Source organism: Antedon mediterranea, chromosome 4 (genome assembly GCF_964355755.1).
Source record: "Antedon mediterranea chromosome 4, ecAntMedi1.1, whole genome shotgun sequence".
Taxonomy (NCBI): domain Eukaryota; kingdom Metazoa; phylum Echinodermata; class Crinoidea; order Comatulida; family Antedonidae; genus Antedon; species Antedon mediterranea.
The window spans coordinates 26591540-26607295 of record NC_092673.1 but is presented as its reverse complement, the minus strand read 5'-3'; the positions used below and the strand labels follow the sequence as shown (position 1 = coordinate 26607295).

General features: G+C 34.6%; 3 protein-coding genes across 5 annotated transcripts; 2 read left to right on the top strand and 1 right to left on the bottom strand.

Moving 5' to 3' along the window:
- The first annotated feature begins 958 nt into the window (after positions 1-958).
- LOC140047075 (peptidyl-prolyl cis-trans isomerase-like 3) lies at positions 959-7684 on the top strand. Of its 3 annotated transcripts, XR_011844904.1 has the most exons (6): positions 959-1028; positions 4345-4472; positions 4763-4871; positions 5074-5192; positions 5530-5716; positions 7534-7684. XR_011844904.1 is itself a non-coding variant. In XM_072091885.1 (5 exons), exons 1-5 carry the CDS (start codon positions 1026-1028, stop codon positions 5663-5665), a joined length of 495 nt encoding a protein of 164 aa, XP_071947986.1. In that variant the 5' UTR covers positions 959-1025; the 3' UTR covers positions 5666-7446. The 3 variants fall into 3 exon arrangements, 2 of the variants coding, with proteins under 2 accessions (XP_071947986.1, XP_071947985.1); XM_072091885.1 differs by lacking the exon at positions 7534-7684 and having other exon boundaries at positions 5530-7446; XM_072091884.1 differs by lacking the exons at positions 4345-4472; positions 4763-4871; positions 5074-5192; positions 5530-5716; positions 7534-7684 and adding an exon at positions 2846-4336.
- Positions 5966-9624, bottom strand: LOC140047074 (sialidase-1-like). The gene is made up of 6 exons (XM_072091883.1): positions 9460-9624; positions 8855-9044; positions 8207-8469; positions 7678-7860; positions 7097-7316; positions 5966-6710 (listed from the first exon to the last, which is right to left on the bottom strand). Exons 1-6 carry the CDS (start codon positions 9547-9549, stop codon positions 6511-6513), a joined length of 1146 nt encoding a protein of 381 aa, XP_071947984.1. The 5' UTR covers positions 9550-9624; the 3' UTR covers positions 5966-6510.
- Positions 9625-9734: 110 nt separating this feature from the next.
- LOC140047073 (anaphase-promoting complex subunit 2-like) lies at positions 9735-15676 on the top strand. Its single transcript, XM_072091882.1, has 10 exons — positions 9735-9862; positions 10262-10797; positions 11254-11386; positions 11975-12263; positions 12462-12579; positions 12772-12947; positions 13550-13866; positions 14192-14450; positions 14748-14986; positions 15467-15676. The coding sequence occupies exons 1-10, from the start codon at positions 9794-9796 to the stop codon at positions 15674-15676; spliced, it is 2346 nt and encodes a 781-aa protein (XP_071947983.1). The 5' UTR covers positions 9735-9793.
- The last annotated feature ends 80 nt before the right edge of the window (positions 15677-15756 follow it).

Sequence of the window (15756 nt, the reverse complement as noted above, 5' to 3'; positions counted from 1 at the left end):
AAAACGGTCTCATTGCTTATTGAAGTGGTTTATTCATTATAATTATATAATGCATTGTGTTCCATATACCCAAAATGATACACCAGGAACACAATACTTTAACATAGGAAAACGGCCTCATTGCTACAGTGGTTTATTCATTATGTTATAATGAATATATAATGCATTGTGTTCCATATACCCAAAATGATACCCCAGGAACACAATACTTTAACATAGGAAAACGGCCTCGTATTGTGGTTTATTCATTATATATAATGCATTTGTTCCATATACCCAAATGATACCACAGGAACACAATGCTTTAACATAGGAAAACGGCCTCATTGCTTATTACAGTATAATGCATTGTGTTCCATATACTCAAAATGATGGTATACTTGGCTGCAAGTAACAAATATTCAGATACAAGTACTGTACATACACAAAATAAAAAATCTTTTATTAATTAGAAAAATATAATTACACAAAAAAATACGGGATATTGAATGATAAAGACAATTACCATCCCATCGGCTTTTTACTGCAACGCAGGACTTTCCACATAAAAAATCTTATTTTGAAACCTGTAGTGTCAGAGTTAAAGAAATGAAATTTTAAACATTTAGTGTTGTAAACATGTACGACAGGCAATTTCTTTAGGTTACTAGACAAAACAATGATTGGCGCTCCATAGTTCTGATCATATTATTTATTCATTAATCCGTCATGCTCTAACATGCTAAAAATAGAGAGTAGAGAATGCTCGATCGTCGAAATGACGCTCTCCCTCAAACTATCCAATCAAATCTTCCTTTAAAACTCCCTAAGTTGTTAATAATCAATGTCCATGAACATGTTCCTGTCTTCATTTTGATGGTCCGAATAATATACCTGCACTGTGGTACATATTACGTACTCAGAATATACCTCAAGTTAAGTAACGGTTGATTGAGTTTGAGCAAATTTAGATCTATCTGTGACCGTGACCACCGCGACACATGTTTGTGGATTGACGAAAAGAGAGTGGATAAAGTGGATAAGAAATGGTAGGTTAAAAACTGTTTTGACATTTCTGTATGTGTGCTGTTACTTATACCAAAACATGTATTTTGCTCTGGTCTTCTTATCTTGCGCAAATGTATTTTATTTAGGCTGCCTATGACCGGTAAGTCTAGGCCAGCCAGGCCCAAGCTTCATACTATTCCTAGCTAGGCCGGCGCTAGTTCCGTTTCGCACCTGTTTTTATTTCGACTTCCTTTTGACTCCAAATTGTTAAGCAACTTATTGTGAATACCACACCTTAAAATTGGGCCCCATAAGTACTTTTATTAAGAATAATCACATAAAAAGTAACAAATAAATCCTTAAATTGATGATTTTACAGACATGTTTCTCGCATACCGTTCGCGAATTTAGCATACTCGAAGTTCAATATTTTCGTTTCTATGGAGCGCCAAAAGAGCAACAACAATAGATGGTTAAAAACTCAGTGGAATGCGTCTTCTTTTATTGCATTTATTATTGAAATACACGTTTAATTTTAATATATTTTGTCAATAAAAATGCTGTAACATTTTACTGCTAATAATTTGCTGTTTTCAAATAGCAACCAACCCTAGGCCTACGCCTCCCTAAGAGTAAGACTAAGAGGAATATTATTAATACACTACAGTATATGTAATATGATGATGAATTTGTCGATTTTCATTCCTAAAAGTTCCTGCAAAAACCATGTACAGTATCAACAGTAATATTTTTGTTGCATTGACATTGACAAAATATGATAAAATTGAACGTAATTTTCATCAATAAAATTAATGCATTAAATATACGTAATTTACTGAGTATTTAACCCTCTATTATGATTGCTCTTTTGGCGCTCCATAGAAACAACAACATTGAACATAGAGTATGCGAAATTCACGAACCGATGTGCGAGAAACACGTCTGTAAATTCATCAATTTAAAGGATTTATTTTTTACTTTTTGTGTGATCTCCTTCGTAATAGTATTTTTGAGGCCTAATTCTAAGGTGTGGTACTCACGATAAAGTTACTTAACCAATTTTGAGTCGAAATAAACGACAGGTGCGAAACGGAACTAGCGCCGCTAGGCCTAGTCTAGTTTAGTTAGGGCGCGCCACCATCACAAGACAGCTGAGCAAGAAAGGAGGAGGCATAGATAGGCCTAAGCACGTACGTACTAGATTGGGGTCCTCTGGGACTAACCGGAATGTTCAGTACGTACGTGGATATTACTAGGGCCTAGGGAATACACTTTTATCAGTAATGTTTTGCACTTTATTTTTTTTTTTAGACACTGATATAATAATTTAGCCTAGGCCTAGTAGGCCTAAATAAATGTTCTTTTACTTTATTTTTATAAATAGGCCTAGAGCCCACTATAAATTCATCCATTTTTATCTAATACAGGTTTATAATATTTCAGTTTTTATTCTCTTTCTTTTTTGGGCTTTTATCTGCAAGTTTGATTCTTTTCGTTCATTATAATAATTAATAGCAGTATACCAATACCATAAAACATTTTCACACAAAAAAATGAAGATTGTACTATACATGGACATACAGCAGACAGACAATACCAAAACAAAAAGGCTTTTTAGGCCTACCAGTTATGCTAACAAAGCATACAATCTAAAGGATAGAAATACTCTGCAACGCATTATGGATAATTGTGATCTGAAGTCGTCATACATAACTATTCATGAAGAACAATACCAATCAAGAAAGAAATTCATTCCTTCATTCATACCAAATTTGGATTAATTCCTTATGGAAATTTGTGTCAAACTTTCCTCGCTCAACAAAATTAAAAGTATTATGGGCATCATTATATTTTTCAGAGAAGATGAGTGGATTAGAGCCAGGCTTTTTGGTTGCCCTAGCGTCAGGAGGATGCGCTGGTGTGTCAGTGGATATTGTACTCTTTCCGTTAGATACCCTTAAAACGCGTCTCCAAAGTTCCCAAGGATTTTTGCGAGCCGGCAGTTTTCGTGGCATATATTCAGGATTGTTACCCGTTGTACTTGGGTCTGCTCCAACAGCTGGGTTGTTCTTTGGTGCTTATGAAATTACGAAGAAGTTCGGTTCTGAATATGTATCACATTCGTATATGCCATTTGTTCATATGGGAGCTGCTACTGTAGGAGAAATGACCGCTTGTCTGGTACGTAACCCGGTAGAGGTCGTAAAACAACGAGCGCAGACAAATCCTAAACTCAACAGTGTCGCTGTCTTTAAAGAGACGTTTAAATCGGAAGGATCTTATGGATTTTATCGTGGCTATATTAGTCTTCTTTTGAGGGAAATTCCATTTTCTTTTATTCAGTTTCCGATATGGGAATTATTAAAAAAAGTTTGGAGTGATCGGCAAAGTGGAAATGTTAATCCTTTCCAGTCGGCGTTGTGTGGCGCTACCGCCGGAGGCATCTCTGCTGCAATCACTACTCCGCTTGATGTTGCAAAAACCAGAATCATGCTAGCTGAACAAGGATCAAAGACGGCTGATGGAAATATATTTTACGTTATTCAAGATGTTTGGCATACAAACGGATTCAAAGGACTTTATGCAGGAATAGTACCTAGAGTTATGTGGATAACTATAGGTGGCGCTATTTTCTTCGGTGCTTATGAAAAAACTAAAAATGTTTTAATTAAAATGAAGAATCAAGAATAGTTTGATTAATTAAAAATTTCAAAATAATACTCTAATTCAACAAAGTTTTTCAAATTATACTATAAAGTAAAACTGCCTCTGAACACTTATTCTATTGTATCCTAATTATCAATGATGACTATGAATTTACTTTTATGAACAATAGTGACCTCAAAATAGCATTGTACAATTATAGGTATGGAAGGCACAAAGTGCAAAATAACATTTCCATCCATTAATACACGGTTTGAAATTATGCCTTTGAGCACAATATTTTAGAGAACTGAATTAAAGTTATGTAATTAATGTTTGTACACATACAATATTACATTGTTTACAGTATTAATATATGATTATACAGTACTGATATAAAAAATACCAAATAAATATTTTGAAATTGATCGAATTGTTTTGTTTGCATAATGCAGTAAATTATAGTTTCATTGCAAGTTGACCTATCATGCGGATATTGTTGATTGAATGTTTACTTTTTGTTTTGGTCTCAAGTTGTTTTAATATTCCTTTATGACCATCATCAGTGTTTTGATTTTTACAGTACATTTTTTTTGTCCAATTATATTACAGTACATGTATAAAATTCCATGTGTGCCAAAATATATATGTAGACTATATATTGCATACATACAGTTTATCATTAACTGTCACTTCTTTTTTTTTCTTTCACAGTCTTTGACTATACATTCAGATCTTGGTGATATCAAAATTGAACTGTTTTGTGAGCAAGTCCCAAGAGCATGTGAAAACTTCCTTGCATTGTCAGCTAGTGGATATTATAAAGGATGTCTCTTCCACAGGTAAGACTGAGCAGGCCTGTAAAACCTGCTGGTGTGTTTATTTATAATAAAGACAAACTCGAGTTTCAACCTGTCCCAAATTTCTTTTTACCATTAAAAACACATTCCGAATACCGAAGTCCATATCTTACAAGATAAAATCTGGTTTAATAAATAAAGCTTGTTTTCACTTAAGCTCTGCTTTACTATTTTGACTTAAGCAAATATATTGATCAAATGTCAACTTATGTTCTATTATTTGTGGTAATGTATTTTTATGTTATAACCTTAATTTTATGCTCTTTTTGTAGAAACATAAAAGGGTTTATGGTGCAGACAGGTGACCCCAGTGGTACAGGCAAAGGAGGGGTCAGCATTTGGGGTCGAAAGTTTGAGGATGAATTTGTAGATACAATAAAGGTAAAATGACTTTGTATAAAGGTCAGTTAACTGGTGCATTCATTTTGACCTTTTTCAATACAGCGTTGCAAGCTCAATCAAATTAAACTGAAACCAAACTATCTAAAATTACACTATACCTAAAATTAAATTATACTGTATCATGGATAGTACAAAAGGTCCCAAATGTTTCACTATTAACATTACATTTTCTAATTGACAGCATAATGTACGAGGTGTCGTGTCGATGGCAAATAACGGACCAAACACAAACGGCTCGCAGTTCTTCATTACGTACGCCAAACAGCCTCACTTGGACATGAAGTACACCATCATAGGAAAGTAAGTGGTTTTAAGAGTACATGTATTAAAAAAAATATATTTAGACATATCAACAGATCCTGGTCTGACATATATTATTATATCTAGTTTCTTGAAAAAGTCTTTGTAGTTTAGCCACAATCATTGACAACACAGAAATTTACCTGTTTTGGAAAACTGGATCCATGCTGAAGGTTACTGCAGTAAATGCAGCACTTTTTGTATACAAATGGACCTATATATTGACCCTTTACTTATACCAATTGTGAAAACTATTGAAATATAGTTAATTAAGAGTATGTAAATGAAACTGTAGGAAAAAAAACAGTTGTTTAAACACACACATAATCATTTGCAGGGTAATAGATGGGCTAGACACAATAGATGAACTTGAAAAGCTACCAGTGAACGAAAAGAACTATCGCCCTCTGGAGAAAGTCTGCATCTCGGATATCACAATTCATGCCAACCCTATAGCAGATGGCTGTATCTAGCAGTGTGCTGGAGTGCAAGTTATTTGTGAAGATGCTAGTGGTTGAAAAAAGGTATTCCATAAATATGCCATAATGAATGCGAGGCCCTGTGCATTTGGAAGAAATTTTAAAGAGTCCAGTTTAGGACAGGTTCAATGTTTTTAAAATACTGTATAAGCTAATTGAGTCATTGGACCTTCTGATTGGCAGAAAATGTTATCTAGCGTCCAACGTTTTCTGGCTTCAACTACAGCCAGCAGCTTTTAATTTTTTTGTGTACATTAAAACTATTTATATTACATTTACAGTACATACAACATATGAATACATAACAATTTATTTTCATATCAAATACTGTATAATTTAAAACAGTGAAATTAATTAATATTTTATAGAATATAAACAAAAAGAAATTCCTTTATAAATCAGCATCAGTTTAGTATTATCAGTACTAGTTACATTCCAACAATTTAGTGTGTGCATATAACTGGTATTGAGCACTGTAACCAGACGATCTAGTTATCTCTTACTCATAACAATCATAACATAAATTTTGTTGACGGTTTCTAAGAGATTACTAAAGCCCATGAGAGCTTGGTTAATACTTTTTTAAATTAATTAAAATCAAAAAATTATATCATAAAATACTGTATGTTGCTAAAGTAATTTATCCAATATGTCACAATATATATATAGGTCATTGAAATAGTATTGTCACCATGCACTAGGGGCGGATCCATTAATTTACATGTATTAATAATCTGTCAACAATTGATATCAAAATGTAGTTAATAATTTCATTTTAGAGGGAGTATTGCTTTTGGTGTCAAGACTTAGATTTAATGGTAATGATGTTTAAAGCGTGATCAGTGGTGTAAATCAACTTTAACAAACGAAAGGCTTTCATAGGTTGATACTCGTCCCTTTTCGTAGAGTATATAAATACTGTTATCTAGTCCAGGTATAGTAGTCATAGTACTGTAACCAGAGGGATTCGGCCAGATGCTTAAGCTGTTATTCCATGTTTTACCTAAATCATAGCTCCAATGTAGAGTCATGTTCACCCCTAAAAAAATTTAAAAAATGTATATATTTTTCATATTTTAATGATTTTTTTTTTCATGTTAAAATATTCATTCATCCATTTCATTCATAATGGTATAATTTATTAAAAATCATTATTCACAGTAAAAAGGATTTAAAATAATAACTATAAAAAGGCCAATTCAAATTACATAAAAAAACAGAATCAACTTACTATCTGTAATACAAAGGGAATGGTTTTAAACATGGCAATATAGTAACAGGATGCTGAGGTTCAGAGATCAAAGGGTTTATCTGTGACACGATAAGTTCCATACCCCCATAGAGAATATGTACATACTGTCTTGGCAAGGCGAGCTCAGTGTCCTGTTGTTAGATTGCCTTGCTTTAAGTCTAATATATACTCACTATGTGAAGTAGATGTTGGATTTGTAAAGTACATTACGCCATTATGGAAAAGTGCCCCTGCTGCAACAGCAGGTTCGATTAGGTTCAAGTCAAAGTACACATCATCAATAGGGAATGTCTCTCCACCATCTGTACTTTTGGCAATAATCCGGCAATGACAGTGATAATGGCCTTGATTCCGGGTGTTGACTACTACAGATCCGTCAGGCATTTCTATTGGCTACGGTATAATAAACATGGGAAATACTAAATATGGGTTGGGTTAATTAACTAGGTAATTTTTGAATAATATTAATCAAATCGTCACATGGTTTAAGGCATGGCCACCGCAAAATAAAGTCATAAAATTGGCACTGGTTCTAGCATCTCAACAAGCACTGTTCTGGTGGAGTGTGGTATAGTGTACATTTCTGACTTGTAAACCCATTGCATTGCAGATTAGAGAGTTACCCCAGTGTGTACTGGTACATCTCAGCCTTTGTCGTTTATGGTTGGCACTGAACTGTGGCTTTTGTGGATTCGTAGAGGGCCTAATTTGAATTTTATCATTTCTAGGATGTAAAACAAATATCGACTATTACCTGGCATTCATCTGGTATAAAATCACCAGATACCTTTGGTGTGTTGTACGGTATACTCTTCAGCATACCACCGTACCGCCAGTTATCACCATGGTCGTCACTAATAAGACAAAACATACCATCACCATCTAGCGTCCCATGACCGCATACCAGTAGACGACCGTTATATTTACTATTTTTTAACTGTTAAAACAAAAGATATAAAATCTATTAAAGAGAATCCAGGATTTGTTAACATGGGAGAGCAGTATCAAAAATATTAAAAAGTAGTTCATAATTTAATTTTAGCTGTCAACAGATCTAGAGTAGCACGCCCCCATGGATCATCCACCTCTGATCTGGAGCTATGCTAGCTATGGAATTATTTTACCTTTATAAGGTTACGTTTTCACCCCCACAAATAAAATGCATATGATTTTATAATAAAACAGAAATATGCATTTGTTCAATCAATCACATGGTTTGAAAGCCTTTAGAGCACAACGTTTTTAAGAACAGTGCATTATAGTGATGATTATTAATGATTCACCTGAATACCGGACCCTGGTCCAGCAGCGAATGCTTTGGTACCAATACTCATCGACATATTGACGGGATTGTTCCACGTGTAACCATCATCCGTACTCTTCACGTAATACAGTGTAGAAATGTTGCACTTCTCGTAATGATTACAACGGCTGAACACGATGAAAATATTACCAAGTTCATCATCGACGACGACCGAACCAAGGCTGATTCCGTCGAATATTGATCCGTCATTTTCAATGAACTGTTGCGGCTTCCAACTGTACCCTAAGAAATTAATTTAATAGTTTATTAATTATTTAGACAAACTCATCCACTTCTTATCCATAGATCAGTAAGTTATAGATTTGAAGCAGTTTTCAGATATAGTCCAACCAAGGCAATCTAACAACAGGAGGCTGAGTTCTGGATATCAAAGGGTTTATCTGTGGCTGCTACAAAATCAGTTCCATGCCCCTTAACAGACACAGTGTGCTGCAGAGAATACGTACATAGTACAGTATGTTGGTATTTGTCACAGTCAGACATAAGATCAAATTAGGACTGTTACAAGTTCCTAACTTGGCAAAGTGAGCTCATTGTCCTGTTGTTAGATTGCCTTGGTCCAACTAAGTGGTAAACGATGACCCTTGATTTGGTTACCAGCAATTACCTCCATCATTAGACCTTCTGATTGCCAGAAACTTTGACCCAGCATCCGACGTTGCATATTTTCTGGCCTCGGCCATAGCCAGCAGATTTTTGTTTTTTGGAGTGTATGTTAGTAATGGGATGCGATAGTGGGATACATCAGCATCGCCTGCTACCCAGATCTTCTCTTCCAATGTCACCAGTGGCTCAACCTGTAAGGTAATAACATTGATAGTAGCATAGATCATGAATATTTAACTGAAGTGATAATGTACTTCTTATTAACCATAAACTTTAAAAGGCGGATCACCCATATACCATATTAAAAAAGAGCAATATTATTATAATCTAAACTAGTAATTCATACACAGACTAGACAGTTCATAAAAAAAAGTATACAGGATTATGATGGGATTGTGTTAATGTTAGTGACGTATTCAAAAGCCTAACCACCTTCAAGTGTAGGGCTTAGAAAGGCCCAACCAACTACCTGTCTATAGGCTAAGGTCTAGTTAGACGGCACAGTTGGGTAGGTCTAGATAGGTAGGTTAGCCTCCTTAGGCCTAATAATACTAGCGAAATAAATATGACAATTGCTTTGTCTTTATTATAGTTGTTAGTGCCTACCTGCGTCACTCCGCCAATTTTTTGATTTTCTGGATGTGTGTGTACTACTTCCAAACAACAAAACGTCGATATAATTAACAACAGCAACATTATTTTCACTTTCTATTTGACAACTTATGTATTGTTATGTTTAGGGCCTACCTAGAGGTTTTGCATGTCATGTGATGAATGATTCAACTCAACAAAGGGGGTTCCCCTAAAATAGTAGTAACTCTAGAGGGCGTGTGATTTGTTGAAGGGATTTCCCCGTATCTATAATAGAGGGCCGGGCTTCTTTGATTAAAATTGAAATATGTTTTTGGTTTGGCGCGGGTGGTTTCTTAAGAATTAAAAAATGAATTATGACATTGTAAATACATCGTGGGATGTATTAGAACATTCTATATCTAAGAAACAAGAAAAGGTTAGTAGGTAGTTACTAGTACTCTAGGCCCAGGCCAGGCAGGATAGAGGGGCCAAGGCCGGCTGCTGTTGGCTAGTAGCTAGGCCTAGTTAAGTTAGATAGTAGTAGATCGGGATGGGATCGTACACCTGCTGTGTCCTAGCTAGTTAGTAGATAGAGTAAGCCTAGCAAGCCCTACTACTAGAAGTACTAAACCGTACCACCGGGCTTTTTTTCTGCCGCCCTATTATTAATTAATTAGTATTACTAAAATTTAGTAGCAAGAAGAGAAGTGTAGCCTAGATAGGCCTAGACTATTAAAATAAATAAATAAATAAAAATGAATAAATGAATAAATAAATAAAAAATATTAGAAAATTGATTGTTTCTCTTCTTCTAATGTTTTTTTGTACAATGTAGGTAGATTCAGGTTGTCTGCTAGAATCTGTGTCCGCTCTCTATCAGCAAGGATTTGGCATCCTCATTGAAGAATGGCTTTTGGAGAAACTACGCCAGGATCTCCAAAACAAGTTTTCCCCAAATTTCTGGAGTTATTTTTGCCCTGATCAGAAAAACATCACTTGCACAAACCATGCATTTGTACTTGGTGTTGACAACTTGCATTCTTCCTTACAACCTTACGTCCAATTGAGGCAAGCTGTTAATAAGATATCTTGTGATGATGCCTCCCAAAAACATAAACTATTCACAATAAAAGAACGTTTCATTGTACTAATCAAAGCAACGCAGTTTTACCACATGCCGCAAAAGTTTCGAAAGAATATTGTTTGGCAGTTTTACTCAAAGGCTTTCAAAGCTTTCGAGATTTCCGACGATGATGGAATGGAAGACGAGACTGAACGTGAGAAAGACCCTCAGTCTAATGGTTGTACTAATACAGATTGCTGTACATGTCAAGAAATACTTAAATCTTTTTACCAAGTAAATTCACAACTGTAAGTCTACCTACCTTGTCTACCACCTTGTCATCTGCCAAAAGTCCTCCTTTCCTAATTCTATGTCTAATCTATTGCTTTTGCTGCTCCACTATCCTTTTCATTATTTGCCTCTCCTCTATTTCAATCAATATGTCCTCGTTTATTCTCTAAGTACTGTAATTAATCAATTGCTAGGAATACTTTTGCTCTGGCTGCTAAAGGTACGGTATCAAGAAGATCGGGCCTCCGACCCTCAAACCGAAAATAAACATCCCTCTAGGCAATAGTGTGAAAAAGAAGACAGTAAGAAGGGAAAAAACAGGAAAAAAATGGTGATAATGAGCTAATAAGCTACTACTGTATATGTTCAGAAGAAAATATATTTTAAACCAAAAACACTACAATGTGTTGTAGGGTTGGATTATATATGAGCCAATACAAAATATTTATGATTTTATGTGAATTATTTTACAGGTTTTCCCTTGGTTTGCTAGAGCATTTGTGTGGAGAGGCTATTACTGGTATTATCCACACAAGAATACAGCAGCATGTTAAAAACTCATGCCACGGTGAGTTTGAAGTTAGTTTTCTGGACAATTTAGAAGAGGTAAGTACTGTAAAGCCCTGTCTACACTATCAAAATAGTTTGAGAAAGAAGTGTGATGTGCCCAAATATGGTAGGGATATGACCAAATACAGTTGTGATATGACACAATTAATTTTAGTTATCAAAGAAACCATCTACTGTACATAATAAGACTAATCCAAAATTTGTTTACGCATAGATACTATCTTCTCTTAAATGGCATGACCAAATGATTGGGAACCTTTAAAAAATATATTTTTTAGACCAATTTAACAATCAGGTCACCTAAAGGTCATTATGAATTTGCTAATTAGATACTGTAGATATTTATTCGTCCAATAATTTTTGGAAATTTGGTTTTCTTTGGCATTGACACATTAAAATACTTTAAATACAGAACTCATAAAAACAGGTACATACATAAAACATTAAAGATAATTAAACAAATGAGTTAAGTAATAAAATTAGCGCTGTAAAAGCTGATTAAAATTGAAAATTAGATAATACTATTATTATCGCCTAGTTTTCAGTTACTGAATGCATAATAGTATTGTGTTGATATATTGCTGCTTTTTCATGAATACAAAAATATTATATTATTATTTCCAGTGGTTAAATGATAAAGTTGTTGCATGGTTGACAAATATTTGCCAAGGCAATTCAACAACCACCTCAGATGCTGCGGAAACAATCGCCAAGTGGAAGGACCGTTTACAATACTTCCTGTATCAGACATTCGCAAAACTACGCATTCAAGAACTATTTAACATCATCGTCGAGTTTCCTGAGTCTATGAAAGCGCTGGAAGACTTGAAAATGTGTCTTAAGAAAACAGACTTGCGTTCACACTTGATTAGGTCATTGCGTAATGACTTTGAAAGACGACTTCTGCATCCAGGTACCCAAATTTTAGATTTCCACTTGATGTAGTAATGTATATGGCCAATATAATCTCATGTTCGAGTATAATCCCATCCCTTTGATTGATTTAATCCTACCCCACTAAGTTTTATGCTAAATTTTGTAACCAGGCCCCATTGGACTCTACACATTCATATACTGTATTTAAAGTAATAACATGTTTATTTTGCTATAGGTGTAAACACAGCTGATATACTAACTCAATACATCTCTTCAATACGGTCATTGAAAGTTCTTGACCAATCGGGCGTCATGTTAGAAATTGTATGTGAGCCTGTTAGAAAATATTTAAGGTAAACTAAATAATATTTGTGTTTTATTTTGATTGTGAATTAAAACAATTAACTGTTAATTTGATATAATCTATTTGTGTATTTTATGATGACTTCTTACATGGATTACTTGAAAATCTAAATGTTGTGAGATTAAATATCTTAACGGAAGTTTCCCAGAATAAAACATGATTTATTTTTGTGTAAGTACAGGAGTCGTGAGGATACTGTGCGTTGCATCGTTTCAAGCTTAACAGATGACAGTAGCAGTGACTTAGCTGAAGAACTCATTAAAGCAGAACCACTTCAAATGGATGAGAGTTACATGAGTGAGGAGGAAGAAGAGGACCCCAGTAACTGGCAACCAGATCCAATTGATGCTGATCCAGGTAAGTATGTAAAATCCGCTGGCTAGATCCACAATTCCATGTGGAATTAGTAGTAGTTATACTATGAATATATAGTCAACTTCCAAAACCAAACCAAATCTTTTTATGACTACCAGGTGTCTTTTTATGAGCATCAGGTGCCTTTTTATGATTGCCAGGTGTCTTTTTATGATCGCCAGGTGTCTTTTTATGATCGCCAGGTGTCTTTTTATGATTGCCAGGTGTCTTTTTATGATCGCCAGGTGTCTTTTTATGATCGCCAGGTGTCTTTTTATGATCGCCAGGTGTCTTTTTATGATTGCCAGGTGTCTTATTATGATTGCCAGGTGTCTTTTTATGATCACCAGGTGTCTATATGATCACCAGGTGTCTTTTTATGATCACTAGGTGTCTTTATATGATCACCAGATGTTTTTTTATGATTGTCAGGTGTCTTTTTATGATCGCCAGGTTACAATCAACAGATGTCAGTTTATGATCACCAGGTGTCATTTTATGATCATTTGTTTTTCATAATCATATATAAAAAACTGTAATAAAAAGTTATTTTCAAGTAAAAAAAAGATCACACATAATAGCATCAAATTCCTTTTATTTTGAAGGTAACACTTCTAAAAGTCGAAGGTCATCGGATATCATCAGCACATTGGTTAACATATATGGAAGCAGAGAGTTATTTGTTAGTGAATATCGTACATTGTTAGCAGATCGCATTCTGACCTCATTTAACTTTGACACCGCCAGAGAGCTGCGTTATCTTGAACTGTTGAAGTTGCGTTTTGGCGAGTCTCAACTCCACTTCTGTGAAGTAATGTTGAAGGACGTGGCGGACTCTAAGAGAATAAACGCTAATATAAAAGAGAAACAACTAGAACAGGAAGAGAAAGAAGAAAGTAAGGAGAAGACAAAAAAGGAAGAGGTACAGTATTTAGTGAATATTTTACATTTTTTTTAAATCTAATAAAAATCTTTATAAATAAGATGTCTTTGTCTTAGCACCTCCATAACAGTTTAAATTTGGTTTACATTAAATAGTCATTTTAATCTGAAATTTAAGACACAAATGTATTAAAACAGTGCATTTGTATTGTATGATTTACATTTGTCTTGTGGACAATCTTGCCATCGTTGATGACCGTGAATCTCTGACAATATGCCTAAAATGAAAATGTTAATGATTTTACAATAAAAGTTTTATTCTATATGTATTTAATTAATTGCATACTGGTATTTTTTTTAACTAGGAAGTGGATTTTAATTCTTTGATTTTGTCTGCTCAATTTTGGCCAAATCTTAAAGAAGAAAAATTGGAGTTACCAGAAGCCATCCAAAAATCAATGAACGCTTATCGGACTAGTTTTGAAACGCTTAAAGGATCACGTACGCTGAACTGGAAAACAAACATCGGTTTGGTGAATTTAGATATTGAATTGAAGAATAGAAAACTGTCATTTTCTGTTTCTCCGATTCACGCTACTATTATAATTCACTTTCAAAATAAAGGTAAGATTTAGAATTAAAGTAAGAGTTCAGAATTAAAAATGCAATTGTGAATATTGGTTCAAGATTCATTTATCTAATAATTGAGGTGACAGAGAGAGAGAGAGAGAGTGTATTTTTGTATTTGTTCAGTTACACAAAGTAATATTTAGTGTTATTTTATGTTAAGTAGAACCTCTCCTTCTGTAAAATGAATAAGGAACAATATATGTTATTTCTTTATTATTGATATTATTCTTCTCTTGCCTACAAGATTGTGTAAGCCCTCTTTCTCACACACTGTTGACATTTCTTCTGTAGCCAAATGGACAATTGAAGAGCTGAGTAGTCTAATGCAAGTGCCAAGCACAGCTCTGAGACGCAAGATAGCATTCTGGCAAAGCCAAGGAGTCTTGAAGGAAGACCAGGAAGACACGTTTGTACTTGTGGAAGAACAACAAGGCCAACAAGGTGGAGAGGATGTTTTGATGATTGACAGTGATGAAGAGATTGAATCAGCAATGGCATCCGCTCAAGACCAGAAAGAGGAAGAGCTGCAGGTACGTGTTGCTTTGTTTCTTTAAGCACACAAGCTCTGTCTATCAAACTTTATGTGACAAAAAAAATGTGATGTGCCCATATATGGACATTATGATGGGCCATATTTCATTGCCATATTTAAGCATATCACTACCAAATTTGAACACATATTTTGTCAAACTAGTATGATAGTGTAGACAGAGCTTAAGAGTGAATACATTTGCAGATGTGCTTTCACATTTTCTGTAACAGTGCCACTGGTAGCTGTTTTCTTACAGCATAAAAGCATTGATATACAGCAATGTATAAAGACTCTTTTTGCACTTGAATTTTGGTCTTGGAAAAATGTTGATTCAATTTCATGAACTCTACATGTGAAAATAATGACTCGTGTGCACTTTAAATCCTCCTTTTGTGGATATTTTATTCTACTGTACTAATTTACTTTTTGATGATTTTTTTAAAATAAATACATTATTTGTATCGTTTATTTATTTCAGATGTTCTGGTCTTACATAGTGGGAATGTTAACCAACTTAGAAAGTTTACCCTTAGAAAGGATCCACTCAATGTTGAAGATGTTTGCAATGCAAGGACCTGCATCATCGGAATGCAGCGAACAGGAACTAAGAGTATTCCTTGACCGCAAGGTTCGAGATCAGCAGTTAATTTACGCTGGTGGGATATACAGGCTTCCTAAGACCAGCTGATGACCATTGAGTTTGTGATGACCCGTTATGTTGATCGCAATCTTTCTTTAAATCCAATAAAGTTTGGAAACAAAGTGAGT